We start from the raw sequence: 21264 nt of genomic DNA, 5'->3' as shown, positions 1-21264 counted from the left end.
TTCACTTGAAATTTTGAGGTTTAAATTGTAGTTTTCCTAATCCATAGCTAGTGTAAAAATAAAGGCTTTTTTCCTGGTAAAAATAAAAGAGGATTTAAAATTTCGTGGGGAGCTGAGAGTATAGAGTAGGTACATATGAAGCTAGAAAAAAAAAAAAATAGATTTTCTGGTAAAAATAAAATTGAAATAAATTTCGATTTAAAATTTCATCAGAGCACATCACAGCTGACTGAGGGACCAGAAGAAAGATGGATGGGGGGGCCCTCGAAGTGATATTTGACTGATGGTGGATTTCACCAATGACTTAATGAGAGATTTCACTAATGGCAGTATTTTTAATGATCCATAAAGGAGTTTTTTTTAACGATCCATAAAGGAGAAAGGTTAAAAACTCCTTTTTGAATCATTAAAAATTCTCCCCTTAATGAAATCTCTCATAAGGTCATTGGTGAAATCCACCATGAGGGGCTAGAAAAATGGTAGATAGAGGACCCTCAAAGTGACATCTCATGTGTAGGCCTCCTCACAAGAAGAAAGACGGTGTCTGTGACATCTCATATAGGAGGTAGTAACCAGCCTAGACTAGCCTGAGCTACCTTACTGAACCAGCCTTCCACATAACCGTAATGCATAGCAGGTACTACACCACTCAGTCCTGTGAAATCAAATACAATAATCATCAGTAGTAACCAGCCTAGACTAGCCTGAGCTACCTTACTGAACCAGCCTTCCACATAACCGTAATGCATAGCAGGTACTACACCACTCAGACCTGTACCACAGGTTGAGGGGCCTCACACCCGCCTGAGGATAGACGGTACATGGCCATCTCTGTAATACCGTGGTAGTGTACAAATGCCGCGGAAACCACCAGCACGTGAAATATTTGATGTGACTGGAACTGTGGACATCAGAGGAAATGAAATAAATGAAATGTTGGTTAATTCAACGAATTTTGTCTGGCTAGGGGACGTTAAACAGAGAGAAGACTAGCGTCTGGCTGTGGGACTATAAGCAGGGAGGAGAACAGCTAAACCTAACCAGCCTAGCAAGCTGGCAGTTCCTCAAAGGGTTCTCTCTGATTTTAAAGTACCAAGCACAAGTCCTCACGATGGTTGACTGCGGTTCAGGACGAGCCAGCCAATTTAACATGGCTAGAGCTAGAGACCATCATCCCGGTGTATAGCAGATACAAAAAGACATCTTTTCTTTATTCTATCGCCATTCGGCGAAGGCTAAAGCCGCTACAACAACAAGAACAACAACAACAATTCAACGAATTTATTTCTGCCAGCCTAGGTTATTGGGTGTTTGGAGCTGCCTCACAATACATAATTAGGGAATAGGGAGTTGCGCAATATGTCACCCTTGAATATTTTCCCGGTCAAAGGAGAAAATATGCAATGACCAGGCGAGAAACTTGATTGGAAAACCTGAACACACCCCAGAGCATAGTTAGCTTGGAAGATAGCGCGACTGCCTTGTAAGCGCTAGGTCGGGGGTTCAATCCCCACCCGGGGCGAAAAAGTTCGATAAAGTTAAAGTTAGATCGGAACCACTGGCTTTCTATCCTGTCTTTAAAAATCCATGGTAGGACAGTTAGAAAAAATAAATAAACACTATCTCGCTTACCCAAATATCACATTTGCCTGGGAAATATCTCTCCGGTACCCGCAACGCATAGATGAGACCACTGAGCTACCTTACTGAACCAGCCTTCTACATAACCGTAATGCATAGCAGGTACTACACCACTTAGACCTGTGAAATCAAATACAATAATCATGAGTAGTAATCAGCCTAGACTAGCCTGAGCTACCTTACTGAACCAGCCTTCTACATAACCGTAATGCATAGCAGGTACTACACCACTTAGACCTGTGAAATCAAATACAATAATCATGAGTAGTAATCAGCCTAGACTAGCCTGAGCTACCTTACTGAACCAGCCTTCTACATAACCGTAATGCATAGCAGGTACTACACCACTTAGACCTGTGAAATCAAATACAATAATCATGAGTAGTAATCAGCCTAGACTAGCCTGAGCTACCTTACTGAACCAGCCTTCTACATAGCCGTAATGCATAGCAGGTACTACACCACTCAGACCTGTGAAATCAAATACAATCATCATGAGTAGTAACCAGCCTAGACTAGCCTGAGCTACCTTACTGAACCAGCCTTCTACATAACCGTAATGCATAGCAGGTACTACACCACTTAGACCTGTGAAATCAAATACAATAATCATGAGTAGTAATCAGCCTAGACTAGCCTGAGCTACCTTACTGAACCAGCCTTCTACATAACCGTAATGCATAGCAGGTACTACACCACTTAGACCTGTGAAATCAAATACAATAATCATGAGTAGTAATCAGCCTAGACTAGCCTGAGCTACCTTACTGAACCAGCCTTCTACATAACCGTAATGCATAGCAGGTACTACACCACTTAGACCTGTGAAATCAAATACAATAATCATGAGTAGTAATCAGCCTAGACTAGCCTGAGCTACCTTACTGAACCAGCCTTCTACATAGCCGTAATGCATAGCAGGTACTACACCACTCAGACCTGTGAAATCAAATACAATCATCATGAGTAGTAACCAGCCTAGACTAGCCTGAGCTACCTTACTGAACCAGCCTTCCACATAACCGTAATGCATAGCAGGTACTACACCACTCAGACCTGTGAAATCAAATACAATAATCATGAGTAGTAACCAGCCTAGACTAGCCTGAGCTATTGTCTGGCTAGGGGACGTTAAACAGAGAGTAAACTAGCATCTGGCTGTGCGACTATAAACAGGGAGAAGAACAGCTAACCCTAACCAGGCTAGCTAGCTGATAGTTTCAAAGCGTTCTCTCTGGTAGAAAAGAACAACCACAAGTCCTCACGATGGTTGACTGTGGTTCAGGACGAGCCAATAGATCAGTTGCGCTTACTTGGGTGATGTTTCAAAGTCAGAGAGCAGGAAAAATGAGGACCAACGGAATTTTTCTTTTTTTTTCTAGGACTTCTAGATACCGAGATAAATTCTGCGTTTCTGCTCGTTTTTCGATTGCAAATATTTCAACGGGTTACTTTCTGGTGTTCTTGTGTTGACCCAGCACCTAAATGGGAAGTATGGTTTCTGCGCATTTTGACGTGAAATCTGACGTCACAACTCTTTGAACTTTTTCAGTAGAACGGCAATTAAAAATTGAATTTTCGACCTCTTACAGTTATTTTTTCGGAGTTTTTACCTCGGATTTGGATTTTTCCCAACTTTTTACATAGGAATCGTCCATTTATTTTTAATTTTTACCCATTTGCAACTGCTCCATTAAATATGCCTAGAGACCATCACCCTGGTGTATAACTGATAGAAGAGATATTATCTCTATTTTATCAACTCATTACCTTTGGGCTATAGCTAAGGCCGCTACAACAACAGCCGAGCCTGAGCTACCCCGATAAAAATCTGGATGCGGCATTGGTATAGTATTGTATAGTGCTTTGTTTAGACTGTATCGAATTAGGACATGCAATCTGTACCGAATTTGGGGGCACGGTTGGTCCAGTGGTAACGCGCTTGCTTGCCATGCAGAAGGTCCCGGGTTCTTTAAATCAAGACTAGAGCCCGTTCTCCCTTTATTCCCAATATAAGGTTCAAGTCACCCATCCATTTATTGGCCTTGCTCGGCGTAGCTTAACATAGGTGACGCTAAAACCGGTCTTAAAATAATGACTGAAGTGTTATCTAAAACTTTCTCGCTTTGAGTTTATAGGTCGTCGCGACAAATTTCAAGATCAGAGCTCATTTGTGTGAGAAAATGTGAAAAAAATCTCGCAAAAACCAGTTTTTTTGGTTTTTTGGCTTTGGGGTTTTCTGGACGCTCATTTGTGTGAGAAAATGTGAAAAAAATCCCCCAAAAACCAGTTTTTTTGGTTTTTTGGCTTTATGGTTTTCTGGTCAAAATTTGCACCACCATTTTCGTGTTCCTGGTAAAAAGACCTTTAATTTGATATATAGGTCGACTAGGTTTGGATAAGTCCTTCTATGGGCACAATACCACACACAGACGACACCGAAGCGAATACAATAGTCCGTCCCTTATACCTTTTTATTACTATTGTAATAATAAAGGAAGGACGGACTAAAAATCCAGCAACAGGCGATTCCCAAATTGTTCACCCATCCGGATACTAACTACGCCCAAAGTTGCATAATTTCCGAGATCTGATCGAGCCTAAAAACTAATGAGACAAAATTTCTTTGTGTTGAAAATTGTTCACCACATTTTATCAAAATCGAACCGTTCGTTCGAGAGTTCTGGTGAAACAAAGAATTCAGACAAAATTTCTTTGTGTTGAAAATTGTTCACCACATTTTATCAAAATCGGACCGTTCGTTCGAGAGTTCTGGTGAAACAAAGAATTTCTTTCATTCTCGTGTTCCTGGTAAAAAGACCTTTAATTTGATATATAGGTCGACTAGGTTTGGATAAGTCCTTCTATGGGGACAGAGTACACACTAGAACCCATAGTATAACCAAGGAACAAATGAGCCCATGATAAGCAATGCTATACCACAGTAGTCCAGTCTGAAAACAGAACAACAGAAAGTAAAAACACCATGTGAAAATGAGTTCTTCTTTTGCGGCTGGCTTTTTCTTATCCTGTCTTCCTTTTCTCTTCGTATCAAGGTCTTGTGTGCAAAGAAAGTTAAATACATAGCCATTTCAGTTCCCTCTATCAAACCTCTTTTTTTATCAACATAATTTACAGGAAATTGTGAACTTCCCCTATGAGTTTAACATCAGTGTGTAATTATACCTAATTACTAAGGTGTTTATTTGTTGGTGAATTGTTTTCAAACCAATGCCAAAGAAGTGTACTTACTAAGGGGTTTATTGGTTGGTAAATTGTTTGCAAACCAATGCCAAAGAAGTGTACTTACTAAGGTATTTATTGTGTCACGCCTAGTCAGCATATTATAAACTGACTGACCGTGGCGTGACAATTGGTTGGTAAGGTTTCACTTACTTGCTGAACAGTCTGCCTACATGTTCCGAGTGACAGTGCAGTGTATGGAACGCAAAGGACAAGCCCAGACACACAATAGCTCCCAGGAAGAAGGCAGCAAACACTAGCTTCTCCTTCAGTTCAATGTCTACACTACACTGTACGTGAAATAGAACTTACTTGCTGAATAGTCTGCCCACATGTTCCGAGTGACAGTGCAGTGTATGGAACGCAAAGGACAAGCCCAGACACACAATAGCTCCCAGGAAGAAGGCAGCAAACACTAGCTTCTCCTTCAGTTCAATGTCTACACTACACTGTACGTGAAATAGAACTTACTTGCTGAATAGTCTGCCCACATGTTCCGAGTGACAGTGCAGTGTATGGAACGCAAAGGACAAGCCCAGACACACAATAGCTCCCAGGAAGAAAGCAGCAAACACTAGCTTCTCCTTCAGTTCAATGTCTACACTACACTGTACGTGAAATAGAACTTACTTGCTGAATAGTCTGCCCACATGTTCCGAGTGACAGTGCAGTGTATGGAACGCAAAGGACAAGCCCAGACACACAATAGCTCCCAGGAAGAAAGCAGCAAACACTAGCTTCTCCTTCAGTTCAATGTCTACACTACACTGTACGTGAAATAGAACTTACTTGCTGAATAGTCTGCCCACATGTTCCGAGTGACAGTGCAGTGTATGGAACGCAAAGGACAAGCCCAGACACACAATAGCTCCCAGGAAGAAGGCAGCAAACACTAGCTTCTCCTTCAGTTCAATGTCTACACTACACTGTACGTGAAATAGAACTTACTTGCTGAATAGTCTGCCCACATGTTCCGAGTGACAGTGCAGTGTATGGAACGCAAAGGACAAGCCCAGACACACAATAGCTCCCAGGAAGAAAGCAGCAAACACTAGCTTCTCCTTCAGTTCAATGTCTACACTACACTGTACGTGAAATAGAACTTACTTGCTGAATAGTCTGCCCACATGTTCCGAGTGACAGTGCAGTGTATGGAACGCAAAGGACAAGCCCAGACACACAATAGCTCCCAGGAAGAAAGCAGCAAACACTAGCTTCTCCTTCAGTTCAATGTCTACACTACACTGTACGTGAAATAGAACTTACTTGCTGAATAGTCTGCCCACATGTTCCGAGTGACAGTGCAGTGTATGGAACGCAAAGGACAAGCCCAGACACACAATAGCTCCCAGGAAGAAGGCAGCAAACACTAGCTTCTCCTTCAGTTCAATGTCTACACTACACTGTACGTGAAATAGAACTTACTTGCTGAATAGTCTGCCCACATGTTCCGAGTGACAGTGCAGTGTATGGAACGCAAAGGACAAGCCCAGACACACAATAGCTCCCAGGAAGAAAGCAGCAAACACTAGCTTCTCCTTCAGTTCAATGTCTACACTACACTGTACGTGAAATAGAACTTACTTGCTGAATAGTCTGCCCACATGTTCCGAGTGACAGTGCAGTGTATGGAACGCAAAGGACAAGCCCAGACACACAATAGCTCCCAGGAAGAAAGCAGCAAACACTAGCTTCTCCTTCAGTTCAATGTCTACACTACACTGTACGTGAAATAGAACTTACTTGCTGAATAGTCTGCCCACATGTTCCGAGTGACAGTGCAGTGTATGGAACGCAAAGGACAAGCCCAGACACACAATAGCTCCCAGGAAGAAGGCAGCAAACACTAGCTTCTCCTTCAGTTCAATGTCTACACTACACTGTACGTGAAATAGAACTTACTTGCTGAATAGTCTGCCCACATGTTCCGAGTGACAGTGCAGTGTATGGAACGCAAAGGACAAGCCCAGACACACAATAGCTCCCAGGAAGAAAGCAGCAAACACTAGCTTCTCCTTCAGTTCAATGGCAAAGCTCCCTCGCAGGCAACGCATTAATGTGTTTGTGCGCATACGTTTCTGCGCAGTTCTTTCTGCTCCTCCGCTAGCGCTCTTGCATGGTGGCGCTACCTAACGGACGAAAAAAACAACTGCGTAAAGTCTGACGTCACACATATTTGAACTCTTTCATTAGAACGGAAAATAAAAATTGAATTTTTGACCTTTTACAGTTATTTTTTCGGAGTTTTGACCTCTGATTTGGATTTTTCCCAACTTTTTACATAGGATTCGACCATTTATTTATAATTTTTACTCATTTGCAACTGCTCCATTGGAACACATCACATGCCTTCAGGAACACTCCAGACTCCAGTCGTCAAGGGTTTAGGTTTACCCTACCGTTGAGTTCAATTCTTTAAAGCCCTTGGGATCAATTTGATTTATTTGGATGCACGGTTAGCCCAGTGGTAACGCGCTTGCTTGCCTTGCAGGAGGTCCCGGGTTCGATGCCCACTATCGACAAAAATTTGCTCTCATTCAGGTGCTGGGTCAACACGAGAACACCAGAACGGGTTACTATCTGGTGTTCTCGTGTTGACCCAGTACCTGAATGTGAATTATGTTGTCTCTTCTCGCCCATCTGATAAGGAGATAAGGGACATACTACGAAGTGGACATGCAGTTGTTTCATTACTCCGAAATAATGTTATTTTCAAATGTTGGGAACTTGGCCATTGGGTCCTTCTCCCACAAAATGCTACGAAATAAAAACGGTGGTGATATACCAATCTTCTTTTTTTTTGTGGCGGGGTATCGAACCCGGACCTTCCCACTCACCGAGCAGATGAGTCCAAATGTTCCCGGTCTCGGTATGTACTCGGAAGATGGACTTGAAGCATTCCTTGAACGTGTACAGGGGCGGTCTATGTCCGGTGTGCAGGAAGTCATTATCCTGCAGCCACTGGGGCAGATGTTGAAAGTGACACACGTTCCACGAGGCCTGCCAGACTTTGCGTACAAACTCTTCTGCATGCTCCACAGCGTCATGTGCCATGTGATTCATAGCGTCCTGTCCATCCTCTACATTCAGACTTTGAGTCACCTGAAATAGAGATAGGATGAAGCATTAGTCATTGGAGCATTACTTACTGTATAAGCTTAACCCAACTTTTAGGCCTGTGTGCCCCTACACCTAAACCTCAGAGTGGCCTTTTTGTGTATGAACATAACATTGCTGTATAACTGCAAATGCTTAAGATCAGTTTTAGTGACGTGAGTTTTACAGGAGTTCTTCAGCGATAAGCTAACCATTTCATCCTGATTAGGGTTAGCTGTTCTCCTCCCTGTTTATAGTCCCACAGCCAGACGCTAGTCTACTCTCTGTTTAACGTCCCCTAGCTAGACAAATTACATTTTAATATTTAATAGGTATGGAAAAACCTAGAAGTAGAGAAAGAAAAAAAGTTTGCTGTTATTCGTACATAAGTACTCTAACTAGGTACCTAGGTTAATGTACCTACATTACCTAAAACTTGATAAAGCATCAAACGTCATAAGTTCCGGTTCTCTTATCAATATTGTACAACGTTGATTAGGTAGGGGGCTAAGTAGGTACCTCATTATGTAAAGCTGACCGTAAAGTTAGAGAGTTTAAATTGTTTCTATCGGATTAATTCCAAGGTTTCCTAGCCAAACAACCCGCTCTTGTTTCAAAAGAGATTAAAAAAGAACTACTTATCTGTATGTGTTGCACGATAAAAGAGACAACCAACAATAGGTAATAAAGCTAGGAAGGTAGGCTACCTTGTACGCTCTTAGCTTGCGGGTTCGATTCCTGTCCAACTTATGAGTAGACTCAATATAACAATTATTACAATAATATTTATAAAGATAGGTATTTGATTCGAGAGGTATTAACATAAAAATTGGTATCATTTCTTGTATGTTAGTCTGGGCAGAACAATGATAGATATTTAAAGTATGATAATATAGATATTTAGATATTATTATCACTGGATTAGACCTACTGCTAATGATAATAATGATACAATGGCTAGGTAATACAATGGAGTAGAAGGTACCTTACATGATCATTAGTAATGTCATTACTAATGATGGAATTCCGGATTTTCTGATTTTTCATCATCATTACATGGAAATAATGACATTACTAATGATTGTGTAAGGTACCTTTAAGAAATTCTATTAAACATTTTTATCGAATTTCGACACAAACAGACAAGTGTTTCAGAGTTCTGGTGCAATAAACAAACAAATACACTAAACAAATAAAAATTCGAGTTAAAACTTAGAATTCCCTTCGTTCTTTCATCTACTCAGTACAAAGTACAGAGATATGAATACTACAACTCAATATGATATGAAGATGGATATCTAGAAGATAACTATACCAATCTATAACATACCTACATTCCTACACTCCTATACATACCCTAGTAAAAGAAACAGTAGGTACATTACTATACCTAGTGCCAGGGATATCCATCTTCCATGTGAATGCGGGCCACATGCTACTTTGGCAGGAACTTTGCGGGCCACATAATTATGTGCATAGGGGAGCATAAAACGAAATGAGTCAGTTCTTATGGCTCAATGGTAACGACACTGGTCTTGCACAGTTCCTATGGCTCGATGGTAACGGCACTGGTCTTGCACGCGGCAGAGCCGGGTTCAATTCCTATCGGAGTCAGACATTTTTTGTGTGCAAACAATTCTATAGACTTTCAAAAACTTTTGCGGGCCACAAAAATGGTCTGGCGGGCCCGCGGGCCGCTAGTTGGTAACCCCTGATCTAGTACATTACATTACATTACTATAAATGTAAATGCAGTTTCTTTGTGTTATTACGTATATCACAACTTTGGTGTTCACTCCAGCATTGTAGGATTTATCCCAATATCTCAATAATCCTAAAGATCTATTGTACTTGTATACTGTTCAAGGAAGGTATACGCATATCCATATCGTACTTTCTATAGTTAAGTTTTAGAACACCCTATTCGCATCCAAGATTCATCAAAAATCTAAATCGATTGACCGATAGTATTGATATTGCGACGTTTATTGGTCGCATTATTGTTATACATAACCCTAAACAGCCCAACAAGCAAGAGGCATTTCAAAGGGTTCAGTATTCTTCGAAAGAGTAAGACCAAGCCCTCACAATGCGACTGTGGTTCAATAAAACATGGCTCAAGACCATTACCCTGGTGTATGACTGATAAAAATGAGTTCCTTTTTCATCCCATCCCATGCCTTGGTAGGAAATACTTTGTTTTGCTATCACCATTCGGCCTTAACCAAACCCAACGTTGCTTAACTTGGTAAATAGATCTACGTGCCGCGATGCCTACATTACTTTTTACCAAAAAGTGCTTTTAGCCATCCTATTACTAGTTCAAACATTGGTACAGGAGACGAGAGAACTTGATGCGGAGAATGAGAGCTTTGACTTGCTGTGAAGTGAGATCATCAGTCTGAAAGATAATTAGAATAGAATAGTCAATAGTATGGCTGGGGGGACTTTAAACAGGGAGTAGATTAGCCTGAATTTCCCTTGCTAAAGAAATAGTAAAGGTTGAGTGCGAAGGGCATCCACTCGTAAAATTTATAGCCAAAACCAAATGACGAGCGAGAAATCAGACAGGGCTGCAGTCGGGATACTTCCACGAACAGGTCCTGGGGGATAAAATAGGATAGAATAGAATATTATAGGTACCTTGTGTACATGCAGTTTCTTTTATGTCACAACTTTGGTGCTCACTGCAGCATTGTAGGATTTTTTCCCAATATCTCAATAATCATCGAACATCCAATGTTTACCTACCTGTAACATAGAATGTAATGTACCTATATTTTAATGTAATCTATCAATTAGAGAAATATTATTACCAAATCAGTTGATTTTCCTTTCTCTTATTTTGGGTTTAGGTTAGTTATGTTTAGTATGGAAGACACGGATTTCAAGATTTCAGACTGAACATTTATTATAACAAATCATCTGGCCAAAACTACCAAACATGCTCTTTTTTCCGGTTTCTTATCAGTTTCTGTGGCCGTAAAATAAATCTTCACATCACGCACAAAATCTTTGAAGTTTTGTGCAACATTGCCTGTCATTAGCAATGCACAGGGCTTATTGAATTGGTCCATTGAAAAATTGAATATAGAATTGAGACACAGAGACACAAAATATCACATCATTTTCACGAAAGAAAATCCTACCGACTGCGCCGGTTTACCTACCATGCTGGCACCGGTCGCTATGCGCATTTATATGTCATAGCTACTCATTTTCCTCACGAGGCTGAGTGGGCCCCGCCGCAACATCCAGTCACGGAGTCAATCATTTGCTTGATACAAATTTCTTGACCCCGCCGGGAATCAAACCCGGGTCTCCCGCTGTCACGAGTGAGAAATGACGAGCTGTTCAGGCGAGTGCAGTGACCACTACGCCATGGGAGCTGACTACATTACTATAAGAACATATGTAATATCTAGTACATTACGATATATACATAACCAGTGCATTACGTACTTATCTAGTACATTATGATATCTAGGTCTCGTGTCAATGAACAGCTCGTCATTTCTCACTCGTGACAGCCAGGTCACGTGACTAACACCCGAAGACAAACTAGTTACCATTGAACCAGAAGGTACCATTCAAGTTCTTTGACTAGTTAAACGAACGAAGCGAATTTCAAGTTTCAACTCCACAATTTTTGGTCATTTTTGTGTCTGTTTGTGTACCGCGATAACTCACTAACAATTGGTCCCCCAAAAACCAGTTTTTTTTTGTTGGTTTTTTTGGCTTTATTGTTTTCTGGACAAAATTTGCACCACCACTTTCGTGTTCCTGGTAAAAAAAAAAGCCCAAAGCAAACACCCTAGGGCTGATTGAGAGGCTGACAAAAAACGCTGACCCTGTCTGTGCACAGGAAAAGGCAAAGAAAAAGAACAAGAAGAAGTCAATAGAATATACCTTGTTTATCCTGCTGGAATAGGACTGAAAAGTCCCTTTACTTCCACAGTCTAAGCTTCTCTTTTTTCTTCCTGTTTTTACAATTACAAATAGGTACTTTATTTATACTGCTGATGAAGGAGTTCTTAATCTTTGTTTCCTCCTTTATTTGTTGATTACTTTCTTCTATTGTAGGTATGTACCTAATTTAAATTTAACTCATTTCCCCTCCCACTTGAGGGAGGAGGTGAAGAATCATGGGAAGTAATCTAATAGACCAGTTGTGCTTAGGTGAGGTTTCTAAGTCAAAGAAAAGAAAAATAAGGAGATAGGGAATTTTTCTTTTTCTTCATTTTGTATTTTCTACCTTTGCAAAGTTCAATTTGGACTGTGTCCATTCCAGCTCTCGCAACATTCCCACAGTACGCGAAGGGCACACTTCAGGGAACAGTCGAAACCCGTACAGCATCGGCTGAAAGTCCTCCTCTTCATAAACCACCCCCCGGTTGACAAAGTCTCTAATGACATCAATCAGCTTGTGCATGCAGATGGCAAATGCTTTGAGAGTCGGAGACTCAATAGAGTGTGGTTTGTGAAGATAGATGTTTGTGAATAGAGTCTGAGCGAGGGAGTGACCACTCAGCCATGAGACAAGACAGGAGTAAGTCTCGTCAATAACACCTGTGGAGAGACAAAGCTTATTAGCCATCATTTTATAATACACAAAAAATTAAATGCAATTTTTTGTTACCTCAATAGGTACCTATTTGGTTGGTCACAAATGAGCAGTGACCAGTGTTGCTATATTGTTAGGTTAAACAGCCTTTTTTTGGTAATTACGCAGAAGCCATGACAGTGGAAAAGAAAGCTCATTTTTGTATTCAACCTAACTCTATAAGGAGTCGGAGACTCAATAGAGTGTGGTTTGTGAAGATAGATGTTTGTGAATAGAGTCTGAGCGAGGGAGTGACCACTCAGCCATGAGACGAGACAGGAGTAAGTCTCGTCAATAACACCTGCGGAGAGACAAAGCTTATTAGCCATCATTTTATAATACACAAAAAATTAAATGCAATTTTTTTGTTACCTCAATAGGTACCTATTTGGTTGGTCACAAATGAGCAGTGACCAGTGTTGCTATATTGTTCGGTTGAACAGCCTTTTTTTGGTAATTACGCAGAAGCCATGACAGTGGAAAAGAAAGCTCATTTTTGTATTCAACCTAACCCTATAAGAACACTAATCACTGCTCTAATTGTGAAAACTCCTTTTTGCGTTTAACCTAACCTTATAATAACACTGGTCACTGCTTGTTTGTGCCAGTTCCTTTGGTAGCAATCTTCCACTGAAATGACTTCTGCACAAGTACCACTTTTTTTTTCCATTGTCATGGCTTCTGAATAATTACCGTAATATCAAACCTTATCCAACAAACATAGAACTCACCAATCTGCACGTCAAACGGGATGTCCTTAATGTCAATCACTCCAGTCGCCACTGCCTTATCAAAGTTCATCACACTGTTGTTCCCTCGGTTACAAACCATCCCTGCATCCATTTTCGGGTCCATCATCTCGATAGCTGACATGGCTTCAAACAGTCCGAAGAATTCATCATGAAGAAGTTCTCCAAGCTCGAGATATTTTATTGATTCGAAGAAATCCTCACACTGTTGTTCCCTCGGTTACAAACCATCCCTGCATCCATTTTCGGGTCCATCATCTCGATAGCTGACATGGCTTCAAACAGTCCAAAGAATTCATCATGAAGAAGTTCTCCAAGCTCGAGATATTTTATTGATTCGAAGAAATCTGATGTGACGTTGACCCAGTTGTAGTTTGCTTCAGTGCTTACGGGATTGGTACTCATTTTTGGAGGTGGCTTTATTTTTATTTTATTTTTTTGTGGGAAACTTTGGTAGATCTTTTGGTACCTACTTTACCAATCTTCTTTTTGATAAGAGTACAAAGCTGGGATTTACAGGATTTGAAAAACTGAAGTTCTAGATTATGGGATCAATCAAATGGAAATGTATGTGCTCAAGGTAGGTACTGGAGTTATTATTACCTGAGTCCATTACTCTCAAAAGACAGCTTTTAATCCCAGAGTCATGGTTCTCTTAATCCTTATCCTTTTAACTTTAATTAATCTTTAATCCTTTAGCCTTTAGCAGCATTTCCAAAAATCCAAATTTCAAATCCACATTTGTTTACTTTCGGCTTTCGAGATCAGCTGATCCATTATCTCGACAGTGTTGCCAAATGTCCGTTTGTCCTTGAGAGAAATACCGTACGTGTTCTGGAATCTCCGTACAAATTTTTTTCTGTGGGTACCATTTTTTCGTATCTCAGATGGGGGAAAAAAACACGCGATTACCTCGATCTAACGAAATTCAAGAGCTCTTTCCGCTTTCCGTTATAACGAGTTTTCGTTGTAGCGAAGATTTCTTTGAAGGGAAAAGAAAAATAACCTTTTTTTCTTCTTTTTTTTTGTGAACGATATTTGTAAAAACCTTGCTTTAATGTGCAGGTAATGTAGTTATGTAGGAAGGTACCTATAAGAAATAGGGAGGTTTTTTTTCTGTGACTACAACATCATTGAACTGACTGACTGGCAGAGAACAACTATATGTAGGTACCTACTCATATCAGATCTGGTCGCATGTACCTACTGCAATCAGATCAATAAAAATCAATTGATTTGGGTCTGATAGGTACCTACTGTTGTGATAACAATGATATCTGACGATCAAAATCAGGGACGGGTTCATGAAAATTTCTGAGTAACCCAGGACGCGTTTCCTTCTTCTTAGAACTCATCAGCCAGACAAACATAGCGTAGTTTTCATGTGCTTATAATTCCCTTAATGGAACAGTTGTGCTTTCTTGGGTGACATTTCTAAGTCAGAGAACATAAAAAAATGAGGAACTAGGGACAGGGGAACGGTAACAACGGAGGTCTTGTCGAAGAGAGAATGGTTGGTAGCGCGTCTGCCTTGTAAGCGCTAGGCCGCGGGTTCGATTCCTGCCCGTGGCGGATTTTATCCTTAACGGAAATTATTTGTTCTCGGAACGGCTGGCTTTCTCCTATCGGGACAGTAAGACCTTAGCAGTTACAGTTCCCTCTGCCAAACCTCTTGAAAAAAAAATCTGAGTAGTCCAGGACGCGTTTCGTTCTTATTAGAACTTTTCAGCCAGACGGACTTACCGTAGCTCTCATGTGCTGACTTGCTTCTCAAAGTTGTCGCCACCGCGATTCGCTTTTCAAGACTCCTATCTTTCCGCGGCACTCCAACTAACATATGGAATAGAATAGAATATACCTTGTTTATCCTGCTCGAATGAGACTAAAAAAAATATGGACTATAGGACTATATTAGTTGTTCAATTTTATATTTACGTCCCTGTGTACCATACACTGGCATCCTGTGTTAAATACTGTGTTTAAGTACATTACAGTCAATAGTCATCTCTCATTTCAGTCATTTTCCAACCTAACGTGTTGTGTATCGTCTCTTCAGAAATAAAATGACCTAATGTGAATAAGTCTATGTGTGGACACCCCGCTTTAAAAGGGTCACAGTGAAAGAAAAAATTAGTGGTTAGGTGGAAGAGCTCCTGCAACTCAAAAGAAAGTCATAAAAAAATAGAAAGTAATAATAATGGGAAAAAAATCCAGCCCAATTGGTTGATACGAATCAAAAGATTACGTTATAACGTATTTTGGCGACAAATACAGGCTCAAAGATCAATGGAATGAAAACGCATCGCTAAGAAACCCTCTTTTCATCTGCCTTAAAGGGACTTTTAAGTCTCATTCTGGCAGTATAAATAATTAAACAGGGTATAATATTCTCTTCTATCTCAAAGGTACGTGGACGGATTTGCTTCCACAGCGACCATTCGTAACTCGATCATATTCATTCGTTCTCGACATATCCAGATGAAAGTGAACACTCAACAAGTGACCATAGTGTCCACAGACCGGGGTTAGGTGGCAGAGAGTGCCTCCAACATTTCAATTAACTGCGCGTGGCGTAAAATATTAAATAAACCTATTTATTAACAAAATAGCGAGGTGTACGTAAAATGATAAATAAACCTAATTTTATTTACCCATTAAACAATTTTATCTTTTTTTTATTACGGTTCAGGGAATAAATCCCAACTTAAGTTAGTTAAATTTACAATTAATTATTAAATTTACACAATCAATTCACCCATTTTGAGCAATTGACTTCAAGCTTCAAACCTACGATTCTATGTGAACATCTCTTACAACTAGTTTTTCTTTCTGTGCGGATGCCCCAGGAATTCGGACGTTTCATTTCGCTCTTGTTTACGAACGTCTCAGCCAGCCTAGTTAGCTTAGTTGGTAGTGCGTCTGCCTCGTAAGCGCTAGGCCGCGGGTTCGATTCCCGCCCGGGGCGGATTTTATCCTGATGGGATAATGTTCGTTCTCGGAACGGCTGGCTTTCTCCTATCCTGTCTTCCTTCTCTCCTCGATTTCGGGACGATAAGACCATAGCAGTTAAAGTTCCCTCTGTCAAACCTCTTAAAAAAAAAAAAAAAAAAAAAAAAAAAAAAAAAAAAAAAAAAAAACAAAAAAACAAAACTCTTTTTCTTTACTAAATTTTTCGCTGTCACAGTCCAACCAAATTTTGTTTCGCAAATTTTCTTTGGCAGTTAGTTGCTCTCTAACTTTTTACGGTACTTTTTACTCCAATTATTTTTTTACTTAAATTACTTTCCGCTTATTTTTTTCCAAACTAAAATTTTTCTTTCATTTAATTTTTCGTTGGTAGTTTCGAGCAGCTGTGCATCAACTACGCCAACGAACACCTGCAGTACTACTTCAACCAGCACGTGTTTCAATACGAACAGGAAGAATACAACAAGGAGGGTATTCGTTGGCGCCATATTGAATTCTCGGACAATACGCTGTGTCTGCAGCTGGTCGAGGGGAAACCCAATGGTCTCCTGTGTGTTCTGGATGATCAAGCCAAGTAAGTTTTGAATAGAATAGAATAGAATAGAATAAGGAGGGAATTCGTTGGCGCCATATTGAATTCTCGGACAATACGCTGTGTCTGCAGCTGGTCGAGGGGAAACCCAATGGTCTCCTGTGTGTTCTGGATGATCAAGCCAAGTAAGTTTTGAATAGAATAGAATACCTGTGTTTTGGTGATTAAAGAGAGGGGGGTATAATTTTTTTTTTTTTTTTTTTTTTTTTTTTTTTTCTTTCTGGTTATGGGCATGTCGTTTGCGCTAAACTCATATGTTTGTACTAACGAATCGTCCTTTCTGATTTCACATTCGCAGTCCGTCGTAGCAACTCCCTTCGATCATCACCCCAAACCCCCCTAGCATCCCCGGCCTGCGACCGTCGTACCGTGTCCAAATTCGGCAAAACCCGGCCAGCACCCAGCCCACCGGTCAAACGTGCGCCAAACCCGCCGGCCACAGCTCCAACGGCCCTGAAAGTCACGACTGAACCCACCCAAAATAGAACACAAAGTTCGTCTGAAATCACCAGCACTCAAACTTCTTCGAAAGACGCCACTCAAACATCCCTAACTTCTTTGAAAAACGTCAATCAGACTTCGTCAAAAATCACTCAGTCTTCCACTGACGAAACGACCCCACCTTCCCAAAATGGCACAACACAAAGTTCGTTGAAAATCACCAGCACCCAACCTTCTTTGAAAGACGCCACTCAAACTTCCCCAAAAATCTCTCAGCTTTCCGCAAATGAATCGATCCCACCTTCCCAAAATGGCACAACCCAAAGTTCGTTCAAAATCACCAGAACCCAACCTTCTTTGAAAGACGCCACTCATACTTCCCCAAAAATCTCTCAGCTTTCCGCAAATGAATCGATCCCACCTTCCCAAAATGGCACAATTTTTCTTTTTTTTTTTTTTTTTTTTTTTTTTTTTTTTTTTTTTTTTTTTTAGATGTGGGAAAATCTAAGGAAGATCCCCAAATCAAAAGCCAAAACCTTTGATATGGGGAGTGTCTCAGTATTAGTGTCTAGAGCCATACCCACTAAAAAAAAACAACCTCTTTCTCTCAACCTTTGGGGCCCGGAAGGTTAATGTAAGGCCCAAAGGTCTCTATATTCTAATAGGGTCCTTCCATCTCTTTTTCTTAATTTTCATTATATCTCGAACGGTTTTCTCTCTGATTTCCAGGTGAAATTTCGGGGCCTTTCCCAAACAGCTCCTTCTCCTCTTCTCAATCTTCGCCCAACATATCAGCCTCCTCTTCTGTCAGCTTGGCATCTTGCATCGCAACCCCTTCTGCTACAACCCCTTCTACCCTTCCTTCTGACAGCTGGTCACTATCGACGGCGATGTCTACTTATAGTACTCCAGAGTCTCACTTATCAACGACGTCTTTGGGAGATACCCTCGACAGCGGAAATCTAGAGGCCGTCGCAGAAAGCCAGGGCCGTGACGCAAAACCAGGAGTCCAGAGCAGCAGCCAAGAGGTCCTTCCATTCGCAAAACCTCCAATCGCAAATTCAGAAACTGGAACACCAAATGAGGAGTTCGTTGAGACACCAAAGAGTCTTCCAACGTCTTTGCGCAAAACCCTTGAAGACAACGGAAACCTAGAGGCCGTCGAAGAAGGCCAAGGCCGTGACGAAAAACCAGGAGTAGTCCAGAGCAGCGGCCAAGAGGTCTTTCCATCCGCAAAATCTCCAATTGCAAATTCAGAAAGAACTGGAACACCAAATGAGTTAGTTGAGATATCAAAGAGTCTTCCAATTGTACACTCGTCAAACACGACCACAGAAACTACCAAAATCACTCCAACTTCCTCAAAAATCATTCAGCCTTCCACACATGAAACAACCCAACCTACCCGAAATGGCACGATCCGAACTCTTCAAAGCAGGAAAGCTCTTCACAGAAACTGTGAAGAAGATGTGACCAATACATATACTGCCAGTTCAGCTGAAACTGCAACCAAAGGCTTCTTGTCAGATGAAGACGGTACAACTGAAAGTGAAGTTTTACTAGCCGAAACCCGTCGCTTCGCTCCGGATTTCTGCTAGTAAACCCTTAAGGGATGGCCGTTCCTGTCACTCATCCATTTAGTGGTCTTGCTCGGCGTAGCTTAACAAAAACGAACCGGTAAATAGCCTATAACCTTCACGGGAGTGCAGACAAAGGTTCTAAAATAAAATCCTCTCTTTCTATTGGCCAAAACAATTCTAGCTTTTCATTGGCTTCTCAATGACCAATCAATGGACCAAGTTCGTTTCTTCTAGGAACAAATGCTCAACTGACCCCGCCCTCCTTCGCTTGCCCCGCCTACCTGTCGTAGTTTTCGTATACACAAAGGAGGCCACAAGCACCGCTATTCCCACCAATAGCACTGCGCTAATAACGAGAACGGCCAGAACCAGGGCACCGCCTTGCTCTTGGCCGGAAAGAGAGGGGAGGGAGAGAAGGCCGGAGGCCGATGGTTGCGCGGCCGTGTACATTGCGTCGGAAATGGTCACGTTGAGATCGTCTGGAAAAAGGTTGAAGAGCACTGAGTCATTAAAAGGTTAAAAAGGTTATTTTTTTAAATAATGTAAATTAAGGGTTTAGGTTGGGAGGGCATCTGATATTGAAGAGCTTTGGAGAGATAGCACCTTTGACCAGGGTTGACTTGGCACTGGTTCTCACAAAACTCAGGGTTAGATGACAGGCTTGGCCTTTCTCTAACCAAGACCGTAACCATATGACTGCTGTGGACGGATCTAGACTGGGAAGTCGATAAGGGAGGGAAATTCTAGATGGGAAGAGAGGGGAAGGGGGGAGGGGTAATTCTTCTTGTCTTAAGGGTTGAAGAGCACTGAGTCATTAAAAGGTTAAAAAGGTTATTTTTACTTTCCTTATCCTATAGGAAGGAAAGTAATGTTTTAAATGATGTAAATTAAGGGTTTAAAAAAGGTGAAAAATAAATGATAGTAAAAGTGTGAAAAACGTTTAAAAAATATTGATAATTCAACGGACGGCTTATTATTATAATAATGGGCTATCAAATATCAATACTTGGTTCTTCTTTCTCTACCGATTGGGTTTTTTAGGGAGATATCATGGCTTTTTCCTATGTAATTCGTAATTGAATACGTTATTATGATGTTATTACCATTACCATGTGCGTAGGTAAAAGAGGAATACATTTTTAAAAGGCTTTAATGAGAGGATTCTCAGACTGTGAGCTCTTTCACCCAACTAATGATCACCTTTAGGCCAAGCCCGTTGGCAGGATAGAGAATTTTACTTTACAATCTTTTATTACTCAAACAATTGGATAAAAACTTTTTCAGGAACAATATAGGTACTAAAAGAATTGAGGAAAAATAAATAAATTGAAACAAAGTTTGATCAATCTGATCTAACACATACCTGCCTCGGTGGTGTAGTGGTGAAGGCAGGTATCAAAATACAGTTGAAGAAATCAATCCAAGACATGTAAACACTGAGGAAGAGAGTCGCGAAAATGTTATGGATGTAGATGACAAACCTGAAGCACGTTTAAAACAAATGTCCGAAGGAAAGTATCAAAATACAGTTGGAGATACAAATCCGAGAGATGGTCCTCTCGTAACTAATACTCTTGCAGGAATCAAACCAAAAGATCCAACAAACACAACCACCGAACAAGAGGACTCCAAGAATGTGGATGTAGATGAAACCAAATCTTCAGCAAATGCAAACTATTTATAAAAAGATACATATCTTCTTAATATATAAAAATGAATATTATTTGTGTTGTGTGTGTGTTTGTTTGAACTTTATGCCTGGCCAAACTGCTCATCCGATTGCTACAAAACTTTGTGAACTTATTGCTCGCACTCCTGTGAAGGTTATAGGCTATTTTCCAATTTGTTTTTGTTAAGCTACGCTGAGCTAGACCACTAAATGGATAGTCACATTAATGGTCATGCCTCAAGGATTTACTAGCAGAAATTTTGTCTAGTAGGCAAGAAATTTAGGTACCTAACACCTATTGATAAATATTTATTTGAATCAATCAAAAGAGGTAGTCAATTTGTACAAGTACTTATTACATATGCCATCAGAACTTTTGAGGCTGAGTGTGTATCACACTAGGCTTGAAAATTAAAGGTATCAGATTCAATTCCCTACCAGATGGTGTTTTTTTTCTACTCTATGCTTGCAATGCAGAATGCACTCAGCTTCACAAGGACAATATTGTGTAGCTATTTTAAACAAGAATTAAAAAATTCTCAACAACTACCAAAAGTGGTTCATAAAATCATAAGTTACCTGCAGTGATTGGAGGAGGTGTTTTGGCATTTTCTCCTTCAACTTTTTCACTCCGTTCATATTGATTGTCCTGCAAGAGAAACAAATAATCAATGTTACTCTAT

General features: G+C 40.6%; 4 protein-coding genes across 4 annotated transcripts in view; 1 reads left to right on the top strand and 3 right to left on the bottom strand.

The window, feature by feature from the left end:
• Nucleotides 1-766: 766 nt before the first annotated feature.
• LOC103514214 (adiponectin receptor protein-like) lies at nt 767-7982 on the bottom strand. The gene is given in 6 exon segments (XM_008479080.1): nt 767-901; nt 1633-1698; nt 2597-2762; nt 4533-4595; nt 6628-6798; nt 7718-7982. Coding segments are annotated over 6 exon segments (831 nt in total). The 5' UTR covers nt 7948-7982.
• Nucleotides 7983-10297: 2315 nt separating this feature from the next.
• LOC103514213 (N-alpha-acetyltransferase 35, NatC auxiliary subunit-like) lies at nt 10298-14066 on the bottom strand. Its single transcript, XM_026827243.1, has 5 exons — nt 13657-14066; nt 13315-13507; nt 12768-12884; nt 12236-12432; nt 10298-10381 (listed from the first exon to the last, which is right to left on the bottom strand). The coding sequence occupies exons 1-5, from the start codon at nt 13735-13737 to the stop codon at nt 10298-10300; spliced, it is 672 nt and encodes a 223-aa protein (XP_026683044.1). The 5' UTR covers nt 13738-14066.
• Nucleotides 14067-15721: 1655 nt separating this feature from the next.
• LOC113469485 lies at nt 15722-18930 on the top strand. Its single transcript, XM_026827242.1, has 3 exons — nt 15722-15737; nt 17190-17537; nt 18062-18930. The coding sequence occupies exon 3, from the start codon at nt 18223-18225 to the stop codon at nt 18928-18930; it is 708 nt and encodes a 235-aa protein (XP_026683043.1). The 5' UTR covers nt 15722-15737; nt 17190-17537; nt 18062-18222.
• Nucleotides 18893-21264, bottom strand: part of LOC103514212 (peptidyl-alpha-hydroxyglycine alpha-amidating lyase 1) — a 50356-nt gene continuing 47984 nt past the window's right edge. The window contains exon 9 of the mRNA XM_026827248.1: nt 18893-19391. Within this exon, the coding sequence (XP_026683049.1) occupies nt 19120-19391 (272 nt within the window). The 3' untranslated portion in view covers nt 18893-19119. The remainder of the gene's footprint in view (nt 19392-21264) is intronic.

This window comes from Diaphorina citri, unplaced genomic scaffold (genome assembly GCF_000475195.1).
Source record: "Diaphorina citri unplaced genomic scaffold, Diaci psyllid genome assembly version 1.1 scaffold1101, whole genome shotgun sequence".
Taxonomy (NCBI): domain Eukaryota; kingdom Metazoa; phylum Arthropoda; class Insecta; order Hemiptera; family Psyllidae; genus Diaphorina; species Diaphorina citri.
The sequence above is the reverse complement of the archived record's forward strand: the minus strand, read 5'-3'. Positions and strand labels throughout refer to the sequence as shown.